This window comes from Ochotona curzoniae, unplaced genomic scaffold (assembly GCF_017591425.1).
Source record: "Ochotona curzoniae isolate NIBS_2020 unplaced genomic scaffold, NIBS_Ocur_1.0 patch106, whole genome shotgun sequence".
NCBI lineage: Eukaryota > Metazoa > Chordata > Mammalia > Lagomorpha > Ochotonidae > Ochotona > Ochotona curzoniae.
In genome coordinates, this window is record NW_024466647.1 from 1,089,641 (window position 1) to 1,115,783 (window position 26,143).

The 26,143-nt window shown below is 48.2% G+C and overlaps 1 protein-coding gene across 1 annotated transcript in view; it reads left to right on the top strand.

Annotated features, from left to right (window-relative positions):
- Window positions 1-2,183: 2,183 nt before the first annotated feature.
- The window catches only part of LOC121166264 (phospholipase B1, membrane-associated-like), a 100,696-nt gene continuing 76,736 nt past the window's right edge, over window positions 2,184-26,143 (top strand). The window contains exons 1-9 of the mRNA XM_040995369.1: window positions 2,184-2,238; window positions 13,216-13,322; window positions 14,469-14,535; window positions 15,643-15,701; window positions 17,888-17,928; window positions 18,450-18,493; window positions 20,922-21,015; window positions 21,266-21,317; window positions 22,881-22,967. Of these exons, the coding sequence (XP_040851303.1) occupies window positions 2,184-2,238; window positions 13,216-13,322; window positions 14,469-14,535; window positions 15,643-15,701; window positions 17,888-17,928; window positions 18,450-18,493; window positions 20,922-21,015; window positions 21,266-21,317; window positions 22,881-22,967 (606 nt within the window). The remainder of the gene's footprint in view (window positions 2,239-13,215; window positions 13,323-14,468; window positions 14,536-15,642; window positions 15,702-17,887; window positions 17,929-18,449; window positions 18,494-20,921; window positions 21,016-21,265; window positions 21,318-22,880; window positions 22,968-26,143) is intronic.

The window sequence follows — 26,143 nt, forward strand, 5'->3', positions numbered from 1 at the left end:
GGCCTCCTGCCATCCTCAGCAGTGGACCAGCAGCTTGGGGTCCTCGCTGAGCTTGTGGGCAGTGAAGATGAGTGTCCCAGTGCTCAGGGGCGTCTCTGCCCCAGTGGTCCCTGCAGACCCTGGCTTGGGTGTATTGGTGCATATACACTTCAGGCACAGCCTAAGACCGTCATGCAGTCCCGGGCTGAGACTAAGCCTTTGACACGGCTAAATCAGTGTCTTCCATACATCACATTTTTTTCTGAGACTGAGAGACCAGACCATACCCTAAAATCAGAGAACCAGAAACAAAACCCTGTTTAGTCTTCAGTTTAAATTCAAACTCACAAAGCTATAGTTATGGTTTTTATTTTTTAACTTAAAAAATCTTTATTTACTTGAAAGGGTGAATGAGATGGAAAGAGAGAGAGAGAGAATATGTCTGCACTAGTTCAGTCCCCAAGTGGCCACAATGGCCACAGTTGAGCCAATCTGAAGCCAGGAGCCAGGAGCTTCTTTCTGGACCTCCCACATGGGTTCAGGGGCCTAAGCACCTGGGCCATCCTCTGCTGTTTTCCCAGACATATTAGCAGGGAGCTAGATCAGAAATGGAGCAACTGGGACATGAACCTGTAACCATATGGAATGCTGGCACTGTAGAGAATTAGCCTGATGTGTTGCTATGCTGACCCCTATTTTTTCATTTTAAACAAAGGTTTATTTATTGAAAGGGAGAGTGAGAGTGAGTGGGCAAGAGAGAGAATGCTGTGCACTGGTTCAATTCCCAAATGGCTACAACAGCCAGGGCTAGGTGAGGCCAAATCCAGGATCCAGGTCTCCCACATGGGTACTAGGGGCCCAAGCACTTGGGCCATCTTCTGATTCCTTCCCAGGCTCACCCGCAGGAAGCTGCATCAGAAGCAGAGCCGCTGAGTCTCAATATGGGATGCCCATGCCACAAGCAGTAGTTATCTGCTGTGCCTAAACGCTGGCCCTGTGTGATTTGAAAAATATGAGAAAGCTGTCCAGATCAGCAAGAGCTGAGGCTAGACAGTGAACATGGGCCCCAGCCCCTCAGCCTCGCTGTCTAAAGGGTGGCCAAAGTCAAGGACTGGTATGTAGGAGGGGAGGCTATTTCCAAAAGTTCATGGAAACCACATTGAAAAGGAGGTTGTGATGAGAAGAGAATTTGGGATCCAATCAGCTTAGTAACATAAGCTTCCATGAACATTTCAAAATCCCCTCACATATGCAGATTTCAAAAAAAAATTTTTTTTGCATCAAAATAGACTTCCATTATCCATGAAGTTTTTTTGAAGTATGTTCTTATTAATGAAGGCAATGGCTTTTTGATATTTGAGGAGAAAATGTAAATGTTAACCTGCAGGCTGTTTTGCCTCCCAGGGTTTAAATCCCAGCTCTGTTTGCTCCACGTAGAGACCCCATCCAACACAGCTGACTCCATTTGCTCAAAGGGCTTGCACCTCTCAATTCAACCCACAGACGAGAAACCTGTGGTGGGTACCCCAGCTCCACTCTTGTGGCCACTGTGGGTTTGGAGGTGCGTGGGTGGGGAATAGAAACAGGAATGTCCGTGTCAGGCCCACCAAGGACTCCAGCGGTGCTCCTAAGATGCAGTGGGCATACATTTCACACTAAGAAAAAGAGAACTCCCATTTGGAGGGGGATTTATGGCTTGAAGTTATTATATTATAAAGTACTTTTTATATGTTTTTTTTTTTCTTTAACTCGCCTGGGTCCCAGCTGAGAAAGCTGAGGTCAAGTTAATAGATAGGACCAAGTTCTCACAGCTGTGGTGGGTTTGGGATTGGAACCCAGCACGCGGGATTCCCAAACCTGGTCTCTCCCCAGCAGACTAGAATTCACAGCTGCTGGCAATTTCTGGGAAGGTCAAAGGTCATGAATGGGTTTTTTTGGGGGTTTTTTTTGTTTTTTTTTTTTTTTGGTCTATGAGCAGGATATGTTAGCCATCATTGATGCATCTGGCTCAAGAATTCTTCTGCCTGAATGTTAATCTTTATCATTTGCAGTCAGCCACGGCCTGCTTTCAAAGGTGAACCCGGTGAGATTTATGACAGGTGCGCTATCAGCCCCGAGCTGCATAAAAGCAGGAAGACGTGTGCTCACCCAGTATCTGCGCAGCCGTTTGGTTCAGAGGCCTGAGGCACCTGCAGCATCCAGCCATGGCCGTGTGGCCCAGCATCTTCCTCCTTGGGCTGCTGCCGCTTCTGGGGCAAGGTGAGTGTGACTTCTGCTCAGAGATGGCAGCTGGCTCGGCCTGTGCTGTTGAGGCCAGGAGCTCTCCAGAGAACGGTGTCCTCTGGGTGAACTGAGACATTTCTGTGTACAGCCCAGCGCTGGTTTGCCTCGTGCTGGCAGGTAGAAGATGCCCCGCAGATGGGCTGGGGTTGAGGCAGGCTTTGGGAGGGCAGCAGCACTCTGGTGGGGATGCAAACCTTTAGGGCAGGGTCCCCAAGACCCAGCTTCTGGTTCTTTGTGCTGTGTGGCCTTGGTCAAGTTCTTCTACCTCCCTGGACCCTGAACTTTCTCATCCTTCACATAGAAATATGACTACCACTAAACACATTTGGCTGTTGCTATGAATATTTATAAGCTTTTGACTGTTGGTTCCAAAGACAGAGGAAGGAACATTGATGAATCTGCAAAGATTGCCATCATGTGATGACTAGCCCCTTGATTGTACTAAACGGGCTACCAGCCCCAGCTTTACCTTCCTGCTGATGCTGATGACTGCTGGGCCTCTGCCTCAGTTCCCCCCTCTGTCCCCTTTCTCCTCCGCCCCAGCACTGCCTTTGTTTTGGTAGCAGGATCTTTGAAGCTGAAAAGGGGCAGAAAGATGAATGTCCACCCACTCCTGACGGTTGACTTGGGTTGCGAGCCAGAAGGTGTGTTCCCTGGACAGCCCACGGGGAGAGGAGGAGAAGTGGAGTTTGGCCTGCCCAGGTCCTGAGTCCAACCTGCCGCTCACCTTGGACATGTCAATCACCTGTTGAGCATGGTGGTTGTGATGATGCCGGCCTTGCCTGCTGCATATGTGGGCTGCATTTTGCTGACTGTTAATGAGGCCAAGGAAGTTTGACTTTTATATTCGTTAGTCACTCGGATTCTTCTCTTGTGAAGTGTCTGTTTTTCCTCATTGATGTCTAGGAGTTTCTTTTTTAATGGCCCACATAGCTTTTTTTATGAACTTTTGAAGATATCTCTTAATATGTGTGGAAAGCCATGCATATTTTTTCACCAAAACATTTCGCTTCATTTCCATTCCCATGAGCTTTTTGAAGTTCTCCTTGTGTGTATGGCAAATATTTTCCCCCTGCTGCAAAACTTATCTTGTGGAATCTTCTGATGAAGCAAAACTCAATTTAATGGGAATAGGGGAGCATTTTAAAAAGAAATGGGATGGAAAAGGGGATTAAAAGGTAAGCTTATTCTGATGAAAAAATATTGAAATGGTGCTTTTTCCAAAATATAACTATTCCATAAACTTTTTGGAGGGCCCTGGTAAATGAAAGTTCCCCCGATGAGAAGAGGCAGAGGCTGTGTGTTCAGAGCTGGTGACAGCAAGCTGTGGCCTCTGGGCAGTGAGACTCAAAGGCAGATGGCAGAGAGCGGAAACTTTACAGGGAAAATCAGGAAGGCCTTGGATCAGCTCTGGTTGGAGGTTGCTGGCAAGGGGTGGCTGGGATTAAGCTAACCAGAAGCAGGGCATTTCAAGTCACCGATTTGAGACGCATGGTTGGCTTTCTCAGTTTGCTTCTGAGTTAAAGGCAGAGGTTTAACCAAAAAAGGTAGTGGTTAACCCATTCCTGACCACACTGAGCTGATTGCCATGCACTTGGGATTTGACCCCCTGGACTGGACACCGCAGACCATTATCTGTTGTTTCACTTTCCACGGCTTCCATTACCCTACTCCATCAAGGTTCAAAATGACAAAGTGGAAAAGTCTGGAAACAAGTTTAGAATAACTTTTTAAATAGTGTATTTTTATAATTTACATTTTATCAGCTATTGTTGGCCTTTTCCTGTTCCTAATTTACACGCTTTAAAGGCTTATTTTTATTGAAAAGGAAGATTTTATACGGAGCGAAGGAGAGACAAATAGCTTCTATCCCCTGATTCACTCCCTCAATGGCTGCAGTGGCTGGAGCTGAGCCAGTCCGATCTGAAGCCAGGAGCCAGGAGCTTCTTCTGGGTCTTCATGTGGGTGTAGGGGTCCAAGGCTTTGGACAATCCTCTGTTGCTTTCCCAGGCCACAAGAAGCGAGCTGAATTGAAAGTAGAGCAGTTGGAACACTAACTGGTCCCATATGGGATGCTGGTGCTTGCAGGCAGAGGATTAGCTAATTGGGGCATCCTCTACTGCTTTCCCAGACCATAAGCAGGGGAGTTGATGGTAAGTGGAGCAGCTGGGACATGAACTGGTGCCCATATGAGATCCTTGCACATACAATGTGAGATTTGAGCCACTGAGCCATTGCACCAGGCCTTATTGAGTGTTTTAGTCAATAATTAAATATTGTCAAAGGTCTTTTCAGCTTATGTGAAAATAATCACTTAGTTCTCTCCCACTAAATCTATCATGTTGCCTTAGCAGGTTCTGTATTATTATCAGGTGCACTATGTGTTCCTGGGATAAAGCCAAATTAGTTGTGAGGTGTGTATGTATATGACATTTTTGTATAGAGATATAATTGCTGGACTTAGTTTGCTAACATTTATTTGGATTTCTTTCTTTGTCTATGAATGACATTGAACTGTACTTGCCCCATAGTGCTCGCTCGATATGGGACCAACGTTGCAGTCACATAAAATCACTTGGGGCTTGTTACTGTTTTTCTGTTTTCTGGAATAGTTTGTAATACAAGTGGATTTTCTTTTAATGTTGGGCAGAACTTGCCCTCTAGCATGGGATATTGATTTTTGGTCAAGTTTAGGCTACTGATTCAATTTTTAAATCATTGTGATTAGTCTTGTTTTCTTTCTCTGTACGGTTTGTGAAGTTTGATTTGTAGGAATGTGCCCATTCCAAGTAAGCTTAAGTGTTTTTGTGTAAAATTCATATGGTTTTCTGGCATTAACTCTTCAGTTTCTATAGTCTTTGTAGTCGTAATTTTGGTCTTACTTGTCCTCTGTCAGCTATATGTTGTTGATTGGGACATGACACTACTTTTTAGTGGCTGGCAGTCACAGGCGTTTTAATGATACTCAGTTCTGTGGATCTGCCATTTGACAAGACCTTGTGAGGACACTGTGTCACTGTTGCACACAGCAACACCTGGGGCTGGCCTGGAGGACCTGCAGGAAGGAAGCTGTGTTGGGAAATGGATCTGGGACTCCACATAGGCACTCTGGCATAGGACGCAGCATTTTTTGTTTGTTTGTTTTATTTTTTAAAATTGATTACATTGCATTATGTGACAATTTTATAGGCACTGGGATTTCCCCACCCCCACCCCTTCCCAACCCCCTTCCCTTCATGGTGGATTCCTCCACCTTGTTGCATTACCACAGTTCAAATTCAGTTGAGATTCTTTCATTGCAAGCATCTACCAAGCATAAAGTCCAGCATCTTATTGTCCAGATAAAGAACGCAGCATTTTAACTGCTGTGCCAAACTCCATCCTGCTTCCATCTACATTAAATCACTCCTGAATGACTTGTAATACCTAATGCATTGTGAACTTTAGTAAATAGTCATTACACTAATTGTTTGGGAGATAACGACAAGCAAAACATCTGTGTATGTTCAAACATTTTTTACAGACGTAAAAAGTGCTTTCAAAAATTTTCTCTACAGTTGGCTGACTCCACCAGCAAGGTACAGGTGCAGTGGGCTAACTGTACACAGAGCTTGGTGGCTAAGATGGCCTGCGTCATTCTCATTTCACTGATGAGAAAACTTGATGTTAAATGACGTGCCCACAGCTGCCAAGTACAGGACCCTGAATTCAGCCCTGAGCCTGAGCCCAGAGCTGAGGCCTTCCGCCCCCAGCCTGCCCAGAAATGAGCCCAAGGGCGTAAAGAATCCAAGCTGGACTTTATTTTCATCTTTGAAACTGGCTCAGCATACAGGAGTCCGGTTCCATCTCAGAATCACCAATGGGTGGAAGCTGACTGGAAGGAAGCCACTGTGTCTGATAAAACTGGAGTTTTGCTACACGTTCACTTTCTCTGAGTGGGTCAAAGGTTCCCCAGGAGACTGTCATGCCTGGGAAATAAAAGCCCGTTGCCTTGGAAACACATGCATGCTGGCTCTGTCACTGCAAAGCCAAAGGTGAAAGCTGAGTGAACTTGGTGCCTGAGCGAAGAGGTGCATTCCAGCCCGGAGATGGGAAAGATTGAATGGGGTTTGTACCTCCTTCCTGGAGGAAAAGCCTCTTAACCTTCTGGAAAAGCTCTGCTTCAAAGGAAAGGTGGTGGTAGGGCGTGTTCTAGGAGATGCAGCTGGTGGCTCATGTCCGTCAAATGGTGGGTGAGAGAGAGGAGGGGACCAGATCAGTTCACTCTGGACTCAATGGCCAAGCCACCCAGGGAAATCTGGTGTCAGAGTGTCCCCTCTGCCACATGATGCCCCACCTCCACCACCCCACCACCCGGTTGGGTGCAGCAATCTCTGGTATGGGATTTTTCTTTAGGGGGTTCAAGTGTTAGATTTTTCTGGAATGTCACCTGTGCCTTGTAGATTTTGAGGACTTTATTGTCAATCATCATTCGCATCAGGTTGAGTTTTTGCTGCTGTCAATTAACTGAGCACCCTTCCAAGATGCCGGAGTGGGCTGAGTCTGGCTGGCAGAGACTGAGCTGAATGCAAGACAACCTCTCGGGGGAGAATCTGCATAAAATCATGGGGGAGGAATGAAGCACGAAAATAGGTGCACATCGCTTTAATAACAGGAGTCGGAGAGCTGAGAGGAACGTGGGAGACGGTCCACGTGGAGACTCACTTGAATACTGGGAGGGGAGAGTAGTTAAGGGGTGGGTGCAGGGGATGGCAGGGCCCACAGTAGAGTAGGAACTTCCTCCACGGGATGCTGAGCAGGGAGCAGGGTGGGCTGATCGGGAGTACAGGGTTGGTGTTAGGAGGGAAGAGCTGGATACACAAGGACCTAGGAAGCCCAGAACAAGAGCCCTTTTTGAGGATCTTGGTGCCACTTGGTGCCCAAAGTGGTTGAATCCACAGCTCTGGTTTCCCATTGACAGCAATGGAGCCCCTAACAGGTTGAATGCCTTGCCCAAGGTCACCCAACCAGCTTGGAGTGAAAAGTGATGGGTAGAAAGGTAGGGGAAGGGGGCTAGTCTGGGCTCCCCAGAAGGGCAATGGCAGGATACAAGGGGCATCAGGGGCACCAGGAGCCTGTTGGCCTTTGGTGTAAAAGGTCCTGAGCTGCAAGGGACTGCAGGCTGGTGAACTAAGGCTTGGTTGGGAGTAGAGGCCCACATGGGTGCAGGGGCCCATGGTCTTGGGCCACCCCCTGCTGCTTTTCTAGGCCATTAGAAGGGGCTGGATTAGAAGTGGGACAGAGAAAGATCTTGCATCTGCTGGTGCATGCCCTAAGTAGCTGCACTGAGCAGGGCTGAAGCCAGGAGCCTAGAACTCCATCTGGATCTCCCATGTAGTTGTAGTGGTCCAAGTATGACTTAGGTCATCTCTGCTGCTTTCCAAAGTGCATTAGCAGGGAGCTGGGTCAGAAGTACAGCAGCCAGGACTCAAATGGACTCATAGGGGATGCTGCTTTAATTAACCCTCTGGGCCACAGTAGCAACCCCTATCTCTTGCATTCTTGTGCTTGCTTTCTGCTAACCACGACCTCCCTGTAGTCTCTAGGAGAAGACCTTTCTGGATGGAGACTGTAAGGCTGCTTGCAGTCCTCTTGAAAATCCACTTCTGTTGGGACACCCTGATCTTTAGGGAATCCCTGTTCCTTTCTAAAGTCTGGCCTGTGGGGACTACCGTGATGCTGGAGCTGTGGATGTGCTACAGAAGATCTCCATATGGAGGGGCAGGGGCTCTGAAACTACTGGCTCTCCTTGAGCATGAGTTCCTCCTTGCAGGTTGTACCTGCCTTGATTTTTCCAGGGGGAAAAAGGAGGGCAGAGATAGTTAAAAATGAAATATCCCTTGTCTGAGGCCAAGTGCAAAGCTGCCAGTCAGCCTCCACTAGGTTAGGATACATATAGCACAGGGTGTGTGATGCTGGGTGTTAGGTGGGCATCAGGGCATAAAGACAGGGGCGTGCACTGGTCTGTAGTCAATGATGGTGTGTTCTCATGACCATCAGAGTGAGGGTAGAGTTGAGACTTTCCAAACCGTCCATAGTGCTTTCTGTCATGTGATCGGACTAGGGGTTGAATCTATCCCAAAGTTAATGATAGGGTTCATCCGGGAGCATCCTATGGCCAACCTCATGGTAAGCTTGATTGATGATCAAATTGGCTGAAAGACGGCTCTCATAGATATGATGAAAGAACAAGGTTGGATTAAGCTAGGTGCTCAGGGTAGAAGACAATACACAGAGTAAAACTTGAACAATATTCCAAAAAGACTTTGCTTCCAGGAAGAGCATGCTGGCCTAGTGACAGAGCCCCGAGTAGCATGTCCCCATTAGGGATTCCTGAGCAGGCTTTGGTGAGTTTAGTAACCTCTTTGGATCTCGGTGTCTTGGTGGTGATAAACAAGGCAATTTCAAAGCTCAACTCCTCTCAGCCATTCTAGAATTCTGCAGTGAACATCCAGAACCCAACTTGGCCACTTGCAGAAGGTTCTGTTACTCGGTGTCGCTTTCCCCTGACTGTGGCAAGCATCACATGGACAGGGGTCTCTGTACTGACATCCCGTGTCCTTTGTGCTGTTGGAGCTCTGGGGTGGGAGCACCAGCTGGGCACAATTCCTGGGTTCCTGACTCAGATCCTGCAGCTCTGTCACAGGCAGGTGCATGGCAGCCTTTGCAACGCCTTGAGTGTAAGCAACACTTTTCTGCTATATGGGGGGACGACTGATGGTCACCTACAGAAGCTGCTCACAGACCCAAACAATGGGCAACCCTGGCTGCCCTCAGCCCCTGCTCAATCCCAGCATTTAACCTACAACACACTGTTAAATGGATGGTGATGCTGACGCTGGCTCTGCTCTTCCCTGACTGGTGTGGTCTGCAGAAGCTTATTGCTTCTCCAAGCCTGTAAAAATGCTGGCAGTCATAAACCCTGCCTCTTGGGTTCCTGTGAGGACAGAGCTGTTCAAAGGGCCTCGGAGGTATGACCTCAGTCTCATATGTGCATTGCCCTTGACAACCCCATGGAAGCACCCTCCTCTCCCCTAGGAGCCCAGGTGCCTGTTGGGTACATAGCCCTTGCCTCCTGATGCAGCACTTTCCTGTGTTTTGATCCACATGACAACCCCAAGAGGAAGGAGGTGGAGTGAGTTCCATTTTATGGATGAGCAAATCAAGGCTCAGACGGATGAAATGCTTGACAAAGGTCATCAAGTGCTTGATTTTCCCGCGAGGAAGGGACAAGGACAGGGTGGAGATCGTGCCTGTGCACAAACATCATGGAACCCTGTAAATTAACAGAGCACACTGCTTCAACTGCCTTAGGGATCGCTCTGCCTGCCTTGAGCTAGCTGGGGGCCTGACATTCCTGGACTCTCCTTGCAGAGTTGGCCTCTCAGCCTGGGAGGACGGAAGCATCAGCTAGGGGGTTTCTAGAAATCGATAGTGCCCAGTGTCTCTTAGCCTCACCCAGACAGGTCCAATCTGAGACCATATGTGGCGCAGAGCATGGGTTGAGGTGCTCCCAGAAGGCAGGAGCCTGAACTTGAACCCAACTAAAGCTGGTGGCCTTTTGTTACTCTAGAGCCTGGGGGTCATGACTGTCCAGCTTGGCTGACTAGTTTCTCTGAGCATATGCAGTTGTTTCTCTTTCATTCTCATCAAGGTGGAAAAATACATCTTTTTCCCAACTGCTTCCTGACCTTGCTGAAGTGGAGCTCAAAGCCCTTCAGAAATCTAGGAGCTTGGTGTTGTCTAGACAACAGGGGTTCGGGAATGCCACACAGGGTTGGGCCATTTCTTCCATTACCTTGGGGAGAAACCAGGCCAGGGATTTTCTTTTCTGAATCTGGTAGAAAGCAGAGATGGGTAGAAGGGCCCACATCCCTCCAAGGAGTCAGTGGAGACAGAATGGCAGGGTCTTAATGTTCATCTGCATCTTCAGGTGTGAGCATCTAATATTTAGATTGCAGACAGCCCTCAGTGTGACACTTAACTCATATTAAATCAAAAACATGAACCCTAGAGCATTTAGTGAGATGTGCAAATCCCAGAATATTGAGATGGGAAGCATCTGAATGTCTGTCTGTGACAGCTACTGTTCTGGCACTGAACTTAGTCATTGCAACCAATGGTCCCTTCACTTGTACCATACATCAGACACCGTGCTGCATGTTTGCTGTTTGTTATTTATAAAGATTGACTGGAAAGGCAGAAAGGTAGTTTGGTCAGGTGCTGGGCCAGGCTGAAACCAAGAGCCAGGAATTCCATCCATCCAGGTCTCCCACTTGGGTGCCAAGGGTCCAAGTCCTTGGGCTGTATCTGCTGCTTTCCCAGGTGCATTAGTGTAGGGCTAAGTCAGCAGAAGAGCAGTCAGGACTCTAACCAATGTTCCAATATCAGATGCCAGTGTCCCAGGTGGCAGCTTAACTCACTGTGCCTTTGATTTAACCCTTATGGTAACTACATGAGGCAGGTGTCACCCTCCTCCCCTTGTAAGGGAGGACAGTGAGGCTTGGAGAACTTGGCCAGACCAAGGGATCCAGCTCTTCACCCCTGCATGTGTGCCATGAGGTCACCTTGATCCCCAGCCTCTGCTTGGACCAATGCTATGGGAAGCCAATTATTGCTTCGGCAGTGCTGGATATTCTTGCAAGGGCCACCGATTTGCCCCTGTTCTAGTCCTGGCTCACAGGTCACTTGGAACAAAGCCAGCACCCTTGGACTCCATCCCTTCTGATATAGAAGGAAGTCCTCATAAACCCTCCTGGACTTCTCTTTCCTGATTTTCCCAGCTGTGCTTAAATAGGACAGCTGACTGTTCCACGACTCTCAAGCTGGGTCTACAGCCTGGGTGGCAGCGAACCAAATACTGCTGGCTCCTACAGTGCTCATTAGCAGGAAGGTGGAACTGAGAGAAGAGCTGAAACTTGCACCCAGGCATGCGGATATGGGATGCAGGTGTCTCAGGTGGCATTTCTGTCACTAGATCAAACATCCATGCATGTTGCCTGCATTTGCTTCTTTGTCAAAGATCAGCTTGGGGCTGGCCATGACGTAGTAGGCTAAGCCTCTGTTATGGTGCTGGCATCTCATGTAGGTGACAGTTTGTGTCTCAGCTGTTCTTCCCATCCAGCTCCCTGCTTGTGGCCTGGGAAAGCAGCAGAGGATAGCTCAAATCCTTGAGTCTTTGCACCCACATGGGAGAACCAGAAAAAGCTCCTGGCTTTGGATTGGCTCAGCTCCAGCCACTGTGGCCGTTTGGTTGGTTGGCTCTGCTAGGCTTTCCTATCTGTAAAGTGGGATTGGTGCGAATTGTGTCAAGAATTGTGAGGATGAAATGAATAATTTGATATATGTGCTGAGAGTGCTGACTTGCCTTTTCAAGTTAATCCAGGCTTAGAAGGAATGCTGCTAAGATAATCTTAAATCATCACCCTGCTCATTATCCAGCCCATTTCTCCTGGGGATAAGCATTTGAAATCATACCTTTAGAATCGCCTTTTCACTAGCCTGGCACATGAGACTGCCACAACCCAGCTGCTGTCTGTTGGTGAGGCCTCTTGCAGCCTACCCACAACCCTCCTGCCCTTGGCTTGCAAACCTTGGGTCCCAGGCTTTGCCAGCACTCCGTGCTTATCCCCACCTCTTCGCCTTCCCGTCTTATGGCTCTTTCTGCCCAGAAAGCTGCTTTCTGAGAACTCTTACAGGTCTACATTGCCGGCAGCTGGTTCCAGCCACTATCCCTTATGCAAACTTCGTCATTGGAATTCAGGGTGCGATCTCACAGTGGGCAGGAAATTGAGAGATACAGTGGCTCCTGCTGAATCTTTTCAGGGTCAGAAAGGAAAGCTGCAGCAGAAGGTTTGGGCTGGTGAAGAAATCAAGCATCCTCCCACAAGTCAGGCTTCACCACTGGCTTCGTGGTGTCCAGGGGTTCTCGCATTCTCCATTCTTAGCAGGAATGTGCACCCCGGACAGAAAACCGGGAGCGGGGATAAGTCAGACAGCCAGGGCTGTACAGCTCTGATTGAATACCACTGTCATAAATCAGAGGTTTTGTTAAAATTAACTACTAGGAAAAAAAGACAAGGCATGAATCAAAAATTTGTACCCTAAAATAAATGCCATTTTAGGTGTTTGTTTTCCCTGTTTTCCATGAATGCTATTGAAAAAAGTATCCAGATTGTAGAACGCTCGAGGAATGCTCGTGGCGAGACGTGCGAAGATACACAGCTACATGCGTGTGGATTACATGTCTGACTCTGAGCACCAGGGTGTGAACGGACAAAATGACAGTCTTGGGAGTGACTGCCTCCTTTGTTTAGAATGCTATTGATATTGCTAGCTTTAAAAAAACTAATGCTTTATGGGAATACTTTTTCAAAAAACGAAAAAAAGTTGAAGGGGGGAAGTAGATGTTGTAGAAGGAGGGCTCAAGGTAGACTAGAACGAGGGGAGCATCTTACACTTCTCTGCCTTCCTCTCATGTTGTCTCACAATCAGCAAGACCTGCTGGGACACAGTCCTTCTCCATGTGCTTGGGACCATGATGGCTGCTGGCAGTCCCGTGACCAACTCTAAGGTCACACACGCTTCGCACTATTCTAGACTGTCCTTTGCCTTCTTCCGTGCTTACTCATGGATGCCCAAACAACAGCTGCCAATCCTCCCTTCTTGGAGGATTCTGCCCAATGCTAAGGAACCCATAAAGTGACCCAGACTCGAGCATGGCATGGAGTTGTAGCTGATGTTTCCACTTTTTAGCCTGAGGATTCTGCCCTGGCAGGCTGCATTTGTGGCAGCCAGTGTCCTGAGTAGTGGAGGTGATGGTTGGGGGAGTGGAATGTGGGCTTTCCTAACAGAAGGCACATGTGTGTGACTGAGCTGGGCATGGAGGCTGAGCATGTTTGGGGGCGAGGGGAGTTGGTTCCAGGGAAATAACCAGAATTATTATGATTATTTTTTTAGGGGCAGATCAGATCCAAGCCTCTTCTGGAAGGAATACATTGGAAGGACAGCTATGGCCAGAGGTGAGAGCTTTGCCCAAGTGGCTCTGTGTGTGTGTGTGTGTGTGTGTGTGTGTGTGTGTGTGTGTGTGTGTGTGTGTGTGTGTTGGGGATGGGGAATCTCTTCTAATGGATAAATCCAAGTTTTGATTCAGGTTGGTATGCTTCACACACTCCGCCCGATTTCCTGAGTCCTGGAGAGAATAGACTTGCAGGGCATAATGGTAACTCCTGGGATTTGGGGCTCCTGGTTCTGCAGACTGAGGCGTTTCCAGAAGCATTCAGAGGGTTACAAATGGACTCCTTATCTCTGACCCTTGAAGCAGCATTTCTGATTTATCTGAAGCATCTGGGTGAAGTCTTCCCAGAACACACAGGAGATAAGAGCAGAGAGTAAACACAGATCCCTTCCCATCACTGGACCCTGGAGAGAAGTGCACCTGCCACGCGCCTCACGCACGCAGATGTAGCCGAATGCGCGACAGATGGCACATGATCCCCTCTTTGGGGTTTTCCCTTCCACCCTGCATTTTGGAGAGAAAATACAGGACCTCCCTTCCCCAAGTCTTCCACGTTGTCTCCAGAGAAAGATGCTCTGAGAGGCCCTGAGTGGACTTGAGGGGCTGAGCAGGGGTCACTGCATCCCTCCTCTGCCCTCAGCTTGTCTGCCTGGGGACCTGAGTCTCCTGGCTTTAAGTTTAGCTGGTTTTCAGCCTCATGCATGTGTTCTAAAAAAGGGGATGTAGCTTCTGCAAATAAAAATAAGATGGAATTAAATTTTTTAAGGCTAGACCTCTTCTTGACAATTTCTTTGTTTTGGTGGTAAGAGGTACAGAATGTAAGAGTTATCATTTTAACTTTGTGAGCGTATGTTTGGTGGCCTGAATGACATTCTCATTGTGTAACCATCACTTCTGGTCTTCTTCAGGACTCTCTCATCACTCAGATAACTGTTCATCTCCTTCCTCACCTGCCTGTCCTCTCACCCCACTGTTCTGAGACTTCTTACGATGCTGCAGAGGTGCTGAGCTGGCAGTATTTGACTCTGGATAGTCGCTGCTCTCAGGAGTCGAGCCCAGACAGACGACAGAGCCTGGCCACATATTTTTGAGGCATGCAATGCTCCCTTCTGAAGAATTGATGTTTTTCCACGTTTGTTTTCAATTACAGAGCCTGGGGAATTTTCCATTCCCATGCAACCCCATGAAGTCAGCAGTGAGTGTGCCTTCTGAGTCAGGTATGTGTTTCAAGGTCATGAACAGGAATGGCCCAAGCCCTCCCTGTGGAGCAGAGGCCTCAGCCTTGCTCCTTTGGGTCATTCAGGTCTTCCTATTCCTCATCCTTTGTCCACCACACCTCCTTTGTTTCCCTCAGTCGTTCCTATGGAGGGACGTAGTCTGACACCACTCAGTGATAAAGCTCACTTGGCCCTGGATGGCTGGCTGGGCAAGGGTGACCTCCAGCATCTCATCTCCATGTGGGTGGATGGTGTTGGGAGGGTGTAGACTGGGATCTGGGCACTCTTCCTGGAAAGCAGCCACAGTGGTCACTCAAGCCCATTTCTCCTGTGATGGATGAACTGGGTTTGTCTAATGTGATGAATGCTGCTCTTGGACTGGTTGTTTTCCCTGGCTTTCTCGTACCAACTGGCTGCTTTATGAGCTGCATTTAACTATTTCATGTTGGTGTCGCCCTGACTTGATCAGGGCTTCCAGGTCAGCATGTTGTTCTAATTCTGTTAGATAAGTTCTTCCATTTCATTTTTCATCGAAAATCCTTCTTAGGAAATGGCCTCTTTGCAGTTAAAATGATCCTTTACTGAGACTGGGAAGCATGGCCAGTGGTTTCTAGGGAGATTTCCTTGTATATCATTTGCATATAATTTGCATCTGATGTCTATGTTCCTTTACAGACTTCACTGTTCTGTGGTCATTTTCAAACTAATGGTATCCTTTGGGTACCCAAATGATTTGACTTATTTGTGTTCCCTTACTTACTAATGGTGGGCCAGTAATTCAAAGCCATGGGACAGGAGGAGGTGAGGTGTAGAAAGCAAGCCAGGTGTGATGGGAACACATGGGTTGTGAGAACCCCTCTATGGGATATGTGTTTGGAACCCCAACTCTAACTATCAATGTGGCCTCCTGAAGAAGTGGGCCCCTGTTGAGCAGGATTCCTGGCTTCCCAGGGTGCATGGCTTTGAGCTTGCTGCACCTTTTGCAAACAGACTGGACCTCAGCAGCTGCTCAAGGCCTGGGTACATGGGTCTGTGTCCCGTGTGGCATCCTTGGCTTGCATTGAGGGCATGTAGCTCTGACCTCACCCCAGGATCCTGTCTTCACAGTTCACACTCTGAGGCCTTCGGACATTAAGTTTGTGGCAGCTATTGGCAATCTGGAAACTGTGAGTATGTGAGGTGGCTTGGGGTAAGAACCAGGGTTTGGGAATGGTAAGCTCCTGTGTGAGCCCCAGGAAACTATGCTGTTGTCTCATTTTAAGAAAGAATATTTCAGGAGTTGAAGGAATTCTAAAACTCACAAGGGCCCCTGACCGCCCCCACTCACTTTCTTTTTTTATCCCCCAATCAAATGAGTGCATAACTTGACCTCAGGGTGAGAAAACTTCTCTGATTTCTCATTGATAAATTAAATCCTTTGACAATAACATTTTTGAAGTACTCGCTCCAACTTTTTGCATATGAGATAAAGAAAAATGTCTCTGCTTTACAAATAAAAAATTACTTTTTAATTGTGAATAGATATGGCATGCATGTATCACCTTAAACATTTTTTGAAAGGTATTTATTTTATCTGCAAGGCAGTGAGAGAGAGAGAGATAGACAAGCAAATCTCTCCCATCCGTTGTTTCATTCCCTAAATGCCTGCAAGCAGCCAAGGCTATGCCAGACCAGAGCCAGGGCCTCCCGTGTGAGTACAAGGGCCCAGCTCCCTGTGCTGTCACCCTCTCCCTAGGGTGCTCATGCACAGAGGTGGAGTGGAAGCAGCGCCTGGGATTTCCAGTGTGGGACCTGGTCCTCCCAAACAACATGCTCACCGCTACACCCAATACCTGTTGCTCAGTGATCAGGATTGAGAAAGCCAGAAAAGAAGGCAATAAAAAGATGAAAATCCAGAGAAGAAAGGAGAGGATGGATAAAGAAAGAGGAAGCCTGCAAGCAGAGGTGGAGAGTGGCAGGCTTCAGCTGTCCTCCTTCCCCTTGGTCTCCAGGCAGTGCTTGGCCCGCCCATCCCAACCGAAAGGAGCACTTCCTCTTAGGTTTCTTCCATGCTCAGAGCCCTACTGTGCCTCTCTGACAGAGATGTAGCATCAGGAAACCAATCGGGGCCCATGGAATCTGGCAGACCAGGTTTCCACTGCTGGTCCACTTGTGGCTCTATCTGTGTGACTGTGCAAGTATTGATGGAGTGAGGGAGCAGTTGGCCCCTGGGGAGAGGCAAGCAAATGAGAGAAGAGGCAGTATTTGAGTCCCTGCCACCCCTGTGGGAGGACTGGACTGAGTTCCTGGCTCCTGACTTCAGCCTGCCCCAGCTCCAGCTGTTGCAGGTATTTGGGGAGTGAACCATTGGATGAAATATGTCTGTCTCTTTACCTTTCAAATCATCATCATCATCATCAGTCTTGGATATATCCCCTCTTAGAAAAAGTAAGTGAAGTAGAACCACAGTTTGGTTCTACCTCTGGGGTGCTGGGACTGGACAGCTTCCCCAGCCTGCAGCTGACCACTCCTTGGGTATACCTGAGGTGGGCAACTGCTCAGTCCATGCTGGTCTGTAGCCCTGGATTATTACCACTCCCCTTCTGGGTGCTTTGGCCTTCATGATAGGTAACTGAAGCCAGCCTGAGCTTAGGGAACTTCTGTAACAGAAAGCACCTGTGTCACCTAGCATCATTCCAAGGGGAAAATCCACTTATTTTCTTCCTTGAAGATAAATAACAGATAAAAATTAAATCGTGACTGCCAGCCCTGTGCATGGGTCAGTTCTGCATCTGTGGAGTTAATGAACTGTAGGTTGAAACTGTCTGCCAAAAACCTGACATCTGTACCAAACACAGGCAAGTCCTTTTCTCCTTATTCTCTAAACGAATATATGATGAATATGATTTACAACACATTTACATTGTGTTGGGCATTATACGCTTCTTGAAATATAGGAGAGGGTGTGGCGGGCTTTATATAAATACTATGTGAAGGCCCTGGGACCACTTGCCCGTGCATACCAAGGGATGACATTTACATGTCAGGTGTTGCTCTAAGCCCAAGCAATACAACTAAGTGCAAAATAGGCACCCTGTCCTCATGGCACCTGCACAGTGGCCAGGGCGGCCACAAGGAAAGCATGTTCCAGCTGATGGAAGGCCACACTCAGCTTGTTTCTGTGCAGAAGATGCCCCAAGCAGAGCACTCACACACTTTTCCTCCCCGCCTGGGGAAACTGGCACTCTTCCCTCCCGGTAAAGCATGTGTGGGTAGGCTTGACCCAAAGATGCCCTCCTGCTGGTGGGAGGGGCTTCCTGGAAAGGCTGTGCTGATTCTCTGGGATTGGTGCTAATTCCTGTGTCTTTTACAGGCTCTGGACTCCAGGGTAGAAGACCTGGGGGAGCAGCTTGGGTAATTGTGCTGGGGATGGGGGGCGGGCGGGGAGGTTACATGGCAGAAAGGCACCTTGTGTCAAACTTAGCACTGGAGGGAAGAGGAGCTGGCTCAAGGCAAACCTGCAGTTGCAGCCAGAGTGGGGCCTGGCACCCCATCTCCTGCCACCCAGTGCCATGCTCCGAGGGCCTCCAAGTCCTTAGTAACTTGCCAGCATGAGAGGAGAGGGCAGGCAGGAAGAGTTGGGGGCTGGTGATCTCTTGCCGGCCATGGTGCCTCCTGTTGCTGCTCTCGGGGGATCCTGCAGGGTTGGTGTTGGGAGCGCTCTGCATTAGGCTTGGCAGCCCTTTCTAGCTTTGGCCCTGATGCTGGAGATTTGGGAGGGAAGGGAAGAGGCCCTGTTTCGGCCACTCTGGTGCTTCTCATTCTGGGAGAGATCATTATAGAACTGGAGCAAGGCTGGGTCGAGGACTGCCAGGAAATGGACTATAGCAGCCAAGGGCAAGGTGGTCTGACCCTCACGTGTTTGCTGCTTACAGGGCTGAGAAGGTGGTGCAGCCGGCATGTGTGGGCGTGATGACAGGTAAGCTGGGGGATTCAGGTTCCCAAAGCCCCCTATGCTAATTGTTCCCACTGCTTCCTGCACAGCGACAGCTTTGCTAATCAAGAGAAGGCATTCTATCCACTACTTTGTCATTAGTGCCTGGGGAAAGGGGAAGGCATTTGGGGAGCAGAGAGGAGGAAACTGGGGTATGGAAAAGTGCCTTGCTGAATGGAGGGTATGAGCAAGGCCTCCTAGCAGCTCTGAGTGGAGAGGAGCTAAGAGGCCCTGAATAAAGATGAGGGGGATGCAGGAGAGGGGCCAAGAGCCAGCTGGGTCCCTGGGATCCCAGGGCTAGACTAGCTTGTTTCATTTTACTAACTCTCTTGCTTGTCCAAGAAATCTGCCACTCGGGTTTGGGAAAAATGGAATGAAAACAATGAAAGTCAAGTACAGTCCCACTGTGATGCTGAGGCTCTGGTTGATGCACAAAGGTGTCTGTGAACCTGTGCCCCGAGCAGCTGGCTGAAGTGCTCACTTGTTACAGGGGCTTTGTGCCTCCATTCAGTGGTCCTGGAGCCCCTGGCTGGTGAGTCAGACGTTGGGGAGTTAGTCCCTTCTGCTTGGTGCTTATGAATCAAGGTCAGACAGAGCAGATCTAGACTGCAAGGTAGACACCCAGACTGCCAGCCAGGGAGGCAGCTGGGGCCCTGGCCATCCTGTCCATCCCGCTGATATGTTGGCATGATGAGCCAGCCAGCATTGGGCTCTCAGCAAGCATGGGAAGCCAGCACAAGCTTCAGAACTCATGATCCAATCAGTTGGTGGTATCCACCCTCCAGGATCTGATTGATAGGTGAGGGGATATGGGCCACCAAAGCAGTTAGAGGAAAAAGTTAAGAAGTTGCCAAGAGGAGGCCCACCACTGCCCTGGGTAGCTGTGCCTGGGCCTAATGACTCTAAGGGGCAGGGACAGAGGAAATGAAGTGAGAGACTTGAGCTATCAGGGGAGAGCTGTATAGTACACGCCTAAAGCCGCCATTACCTGGCCCCTTTGCCTGATTTCTCAGCGCATCTCGTTTCTTCCCTCACCCACCCTGTAACAAGCACGGAGTGACAGGGAGTCCCATGGCATCGAGGAGGGTGGATCTTGCGTCTGAAACTGTCAGAGGCAGGATTTCACTGCAGAGGCAAGCAGCTTCAGGATGCTGCGGGGGTGCACCACACCTGGTGCCCAGCTAGATGCCTGAGAAAGTGCCAGGCCCTCCTGTGCTTGGTAGGATTTTAGGTGGCCCTAGCCCCACAGCCTGCTGCCAGCAGGGAGCCCAGAAAACCAGGGTGGGGCCAGAGACAAGGAACATAGCATGGCTCAAGATACTTGATCCGGGAGCTTGTGTGAAAAGGTCTAAGCTCTTGTTTGATCATAATGAAGCGTTAGAACAAGGATGCCTTTGATTTGGACAGTAATGATCTCCCTGCTACCTATTGCGGGATAGCTGTGCTTTGCCTCCTCGTGTGACAGAGGGCAACTGGCCTGTCTCTTTCCTGCCATGCATATGCACATGCCATTCCTATCACCTTGAACTTGGCTCAGAGCTTTCTGTTTGCTCATCACATATGGGAGATAGGCTCTTCCTGCAGGCTGGCCAGGAGTGAGAAAAGGAAGCTCACGCTTTTAGATGGGGAAAACCAAATCTCAGGCATGTCGGGTGGCTGTTCAAAACCTCCAAGCCAGGTAACGAGCTCCTGGCTTCCAGCCTAACTCTGCTGCCTGGCACCTCTGCACGGTGTCAGCCGCCCTGACGGGGAGTCCCTGTGAAGACATCCTCTGGCTCCTGCTCCCAGGGGAGCCCTGAGGCCCTTCTGGGTGGGGGCCAAGAGCAGGAGGCACTGGGGAGAGGGTGGCTGCGTCTCCCTCCTGTGACACTCTCCTCGCTCTGCCCTCTCCTCTCTCGGGAACAAGACACCACCACTTAACTGTGCCTGACAGTGCTATTTTTAGCAGTCCCCTGGCTGTCAGCTCTGGGACATGTTCTCTGCATGTTCCCTGGAGCTGTCCCGCCCTGCTGTCACTCTCTGAGGAGGGAGGATGGCTGGAAGACATCCCAGATAGTAAAAATCCTTCAATGTCCCAGTGACGGGGGCAGCCTGCCCAAGATGTCTCAGCCTCAGTTTCCCCTAATGTTACTAGAAGGAATCCTGCTATGGGAGGAAGTGGGGTTGGGGAGGGAGTATTTGTTCCAGAGAGTGGAATGAGCAAACGCATGGAAAATGCTTAGCACCATCCACGCACCTGCTGGATGTCCACTTCCAGCTTTGTCCACTCCTTCTGCCCTGCTGTGGGATTAGCTGCCAAGGGCAGGGCATTGGGGGGCCTGCCTTGGCCCAGAGCATCTCCCCGCCTGAGAGGGCTCTTCAGTGGGGAATCAGGTGTGTCGAGGCCAGAGCCTGAAACCAGCCGTCTCTTTAGTCCTCTCAGACATCGTCAGCCATTTCAATCCTGCTGCTCTGACCCCACGGTGTCCCGCTGAGACGAGCGTGGTGCTGCATCATGGTGGTGCAGAGTAAGTGTCTCTTCTGTCTCTCTCTGGGAGGAGGGTGGTGCTATCCTGCTGGTCTGGAACATGCCTGGGGGGCGGGGATCTGGAGGGCTGGCAAAGCCAAAGAGGCTTAAAAATTAGGTCTGCCTTAGAAGGCCTCTTCCATGCTGGTCTCAGTTGGCGTAGTCTTTCAGTGTAGCCTCAGACTCTGAGCCAGGCACCCAGCCCTCAACATGAGAATTCTGAACTGGTTTTTTTTTTTCTCTTTGCACAGGGATTTGTGGGCTCAAGCTCAAGAGCTGGTGAGAAGCATGAAAGAGAATCAGGTAAGTGTGCATCAACCTCTGGAGTGATTGGGATGCTAGTTTTAGCCCTGAGGCTGTCAGATGGCCTGGTATCCTGTGTGGTCCTACCGAAGGTCAGCAGAGGCATTAAGTGGCATGTCACGTGGACAGGTGTTTGAGAGTTTGGGCTCCTGAGAACAGTTTGAGATCTCAGTTTGTTTAGCTGGATGATGCTGGGTTAGGTACTGCACCTGCCTAAGCCTCCGTGTATGAACCAAGGAAGACACAAAGGCCTGAGATGTAGAGTTTAGGGAGAGTTCGAGAAGGTGTTAGATATGCCTGGTGGAGTCAGTGCTTAACCAGTCTGAAGCTGGCACTGTCACTGGAGGAGTGATGACAGGGATTAGGAATTACCACGCTGTTTAGATCTTAGGCTGGGCCCTGTAACACACGTGTGAGTGCCTCATTTTCCACTCTCTCGGTGCTGCAGGTGCTCTGTGTTCAGTGAGGCATGTAGGCATCCTCCCATCTCTTGGTGCTGGCCTTCCGGGAAAGCATTATGCTAGGGCAAGCTCGCTGGCACACTGCCTCTAACCCAGTGTCTAGCCGTGGCTGTGGGGCACACAGGGAGGCTGATGTCAGAACCAGGCTTGCAGGCATTAATGGGCTCGGTGAAGCAGTTGGCAGTGCCCCCCCAGTCACCCAGAGTGTGGGAGCTGCTCCCCAAGAGAGAGAGTTTCTGAAAGCATGATAATCATGAGATGCTTCTGCAAATAGTCAGGGTCCTGACCCGTCCCAGTAGTTTTCAGAGTGGAGGACAGTGAAGTTTTAGAAGGCCAGATGCCCTGTCCAAGGTGACATACTGGTTATAGCTAAATGCTACGATGCCTCGTTAGCAATCCCAGGTTCTCAACCACAGCAGGCTGCTTCTCAAAATGTTGCCTTCCTGTTACCCAGGGAACACTTGTTTTATACAAACATAGCGGATCACAGATACACAAATATTAAAACATCCTTAACTCTAACATGCAAAGATTATTTCTATTAATAATTTGGTGCTTCTCATGTTTTCTCTAAGCACATATATCTGTATATTCTATAAAACGGGGATGTTCCTGAATATAAATACTTTTAGAACCTACTTTTTAGGATACATTACTTCCTGTGACAATTTAATAACTTCCAACATCATCTTAATAACTACATGGTAGCTCGTCTGATGAGTGTTCCTCAGTTTGCACATTAAATCCCCGTTTCCAACATTTATGTTTGCAGTTTTTCATCCTTATGAATAAGACTTCATCATTTGTAGCTAAATCTTTCATGTATCCTGATTTCCCTGAAAAATATGTTTGGGCAATAGAATTATTGGCTTAAAAATATGCCCTTTTCTAAAAAACATATTTTTTAGATAGTTTGGCTAATTGCCTTCTAGAACAGTTATACTACTTTAGACTCCCACTTCTTTTTTTGTCAAAAAAAAAAAACCAATTAATACATGTGATTTCAAGGAGATGAGTGTAAAAGATTAAAAGACACAAGAGAGATGTTCTTCTGTGTAAGATCTGACCACTGTCTCATTCATGCTGTTGTCCTTTCCTTCAGGAACTTGATTTTCAACGTGACTGGAAGCTCATCAATGTGTTCTTCAGTAACACAAGCCAGTGTTTCCCATGTCCCTCTGCTCAACAGGTAAACTGAGGCTGGGAGACACCTGAGGAGGAGAGTGGAAGTTAAACTTACCTGCCATGAATGAATGGATGGTGGGCAGAGAGATGGATAGATGAATGGGTGGATGAATGAGTAGATGGACAGATGAGCGAAGGGACGGGTAGTAGGGTGGTCACATAGGTGAACGCGTAGGTGGGTGGGTAGATGGGTGAATGGTTTGGTGGGTAGATGGATACTCAAGGAAACAGGCTACTTCAAAAAAACTTCATGGAAAATAGAAGTAAAACATAGGTTTATTTTGGTATAAACAGCTTGACATTCAGTCAGAGGAGGAGTTAAAAAATGTCATGGAAATGCATATTTTTAAAAGCCATGCATGAATTTTAATTTTAAATATTAATTACATTTTTCCATGAGCTTTTTACTATTATTATAAAATACACATGGGACAAGGCTGATAATCTTAGCATCCTAAGTGTAAGCCGGGTGGTGGTAGCCAAGCTCACGATGATGTGTGCAAAGCTGTAAAATGCAGGCCACACAGGCAGCAGGTGCATATTATTGAATCATCCCTCACTTCTGAGAAGAGGAAATGGAGGTATAGACAAGCTGAGTCCAATGGCTGTTAGTCAACTGAGGGAGATCAGCGTCCTAATTCGTTAAACATGATTTGGTCTCTTCTACTTTCAGTCCCACTGAGTATATAGTTGAGGAAATAAAGTAAGCCTTGTGGTCACGTCTCTGTCCTTGTCTGTGATGGTGGAAGGGCTGGTAGTGCACATCCCCCAGGCTCCCTGGCTTTCCTGGAAATGGCACATGAAACCTGTAGCTCCCTCTGTTATTCAGGCTGGTAGGTGACTCTAGGTGGTGTGAGGCTTGACTGAAGATCGACCACGTTATTGAAAATATAAGGAATGGCTGAGAAACCAAAACCGTGGTGATGGACATGCACTTGGGCTCTTTTTTAGGAGCAGGAAGCTTCTGGTTACCAGGCTGGCCTGTGTGCTTTGGGCAGCCCCTTGCTTCTCTCACTAGGTCTCCCGAGGCCATGGCACAAGCCTGGCTGCAGTTTCTTCAGACTCTGTCCTCTTGTTTTCTGCGTCACTCTGCAACAGCCTAGTTCAAACCTTCTCTCATGCTCTGCATTCCCTTGGTCCTCCACCCAAACTCCTCTTCCTGTAACGATGCTGGGTCCTGGGAGAAATCCTCCTGGTGGAAAATCCTCCTGTGAGCCCATGCTCCTGAAGTTCTCCTAGGTGGTTACATTTACACAATGACTATTTACTATCCCAGTTTACTCTGTTTTCTTCAGCACCACGTGAAACTGACATGCCCTGTTTACTCTTGGTTACACATTATACAAATGCACATTCATTCAGGAATGTTTGCATGCATGCGTTGAAGTGTCCAAGCAAGCATTTCAGCACCGTTGCTTTCCTGTAGATAGCCACTCGACCAGTCATCACCAATTGTATAAATTTACTCTCTGCTTATCTACAGAGACAAGCTGTGTATTTGTGATGAACTTGCTAGTGTTAGCATTTGGTTGATATGTTTTCATAAGGACTGATTTATTTGAAAGTCTGAATTAGAGAGGGGGAGACAGGAAGAGGGAGAGAGCGCATGCTTTCGTCAGCTGGCTCACTCCCTAGATGGCCTCAATCGTGAGGACTGGAGCTAAGAGTTTCATCCAGGTTACCCATGAATGGCATGGAAGCTGGATCAGAAGAGGGGCAGCCAAGGGACAACCAGCCCCCACACGGGCTGCCAGCACTGCAGGCGGTAGCTTTACCTGCTACACCATAGTGCTGGTTTCATGACTTTAAAAAAAAGTTTATGTATTCATAGATCTTTGCACTCATTCATGCTTTCTTTCATGTATCTTCTACACAAGAATTCCCATGTGAATTGTTACATTTCCTGCATTCATTTTTTTTTGAATATTTTTATTTGTTAACTTTTTATCTATTTAAAAGGAGAAGGACTGAGACAAAGAGAGGTCCTCCATCTGCTGATTCATTCTGCAAAGGATTACAACCTAGGCCAGGTTAACATAGAAGCTGGAAACTCTGTCTCAATCTCCCACATGGGTGGCAAGGATCCAAGCACGGGAGCCGTCACCTGCTGCCTCCTGGGGCGTGCGTGAGCAGGAACCTGGAATAGAAAGCAGAGCTAGGGTTGGCCTCTAATGTGGAATACAGGCGTCCCAAGCAATAGCCAAAACCTCAGTGGCAAATACTTAGCCCAAGAACTTTTAAGTGTGTGATACATTCCTGCACACATGGGTTCATTGTATATTACCCATTTTATTAAACTTTATTTATGTAGATAACAAAAAATCATCATCACAGTTAGAGCTAAAATACATTTTGGTAATCATCTAAATCCTCTCCCTTTTTTTTCTTTCCAAGCTACTTGTGTATCTGTCAATCCTAGGGTTATTTTGCAAGTGTATATGAGAAGTTTTACATAACCTTAAGGAATTTCTCCCAATAACAGTGTTTTTTGTGATCTAGACATATTGATATTTATATACTGAGTTTCCTGAGTTTATTCTTGTTACTGGAAAATTCCATTGTGTAATTTTGCTACATTTATCTCGCTATTTCCTTATTGATGGGCATTTATGCATTTCTGGGTTTTTACTATTATGTACAACCCTGCAGTACCCAATCTTGCTAGTTTATATGAACATGTGTGCTTCTTTAGACATGATGATTTCCCAATTGTGGCTTTAAATATGTTAGTTAAAAAAAGCACTATAACCAAAATTTAACAAATAAAAACGTAAGAATACCAAGTATTTGATTTTACTGTATATAGTAAAGTAAATGTGGTTCATGGAAGAAAAATTGGTTTAGGGAATAACTTATTTATATGAAAAGCAGAAGGATGAAAGGGAAGAGAGAGGGAGGGAGGCAGCGAGCACACACGAGTGAGCGTCTGTGGCTGGCTTACTCCCAGGTGGCTGCAATGCCAGGGCTGGGCCAGACCAAAGCCAGGAGCCAGGAACCCCATTCGGTCTCCCCTGTGGGCGACAGGGGCCCAAGCACTCTGAGCCATCATCACTGCCTTCCTGGTGCATTAGGCAGGAGCTGAATCTGATGTTGAGCAGCCAGAACTTGAAACAGCACTCTGATATAAGATGCCAGCATCTCAGGCTGCAGCCTAACTTACTGCACTCCAGCTCTGGCTCT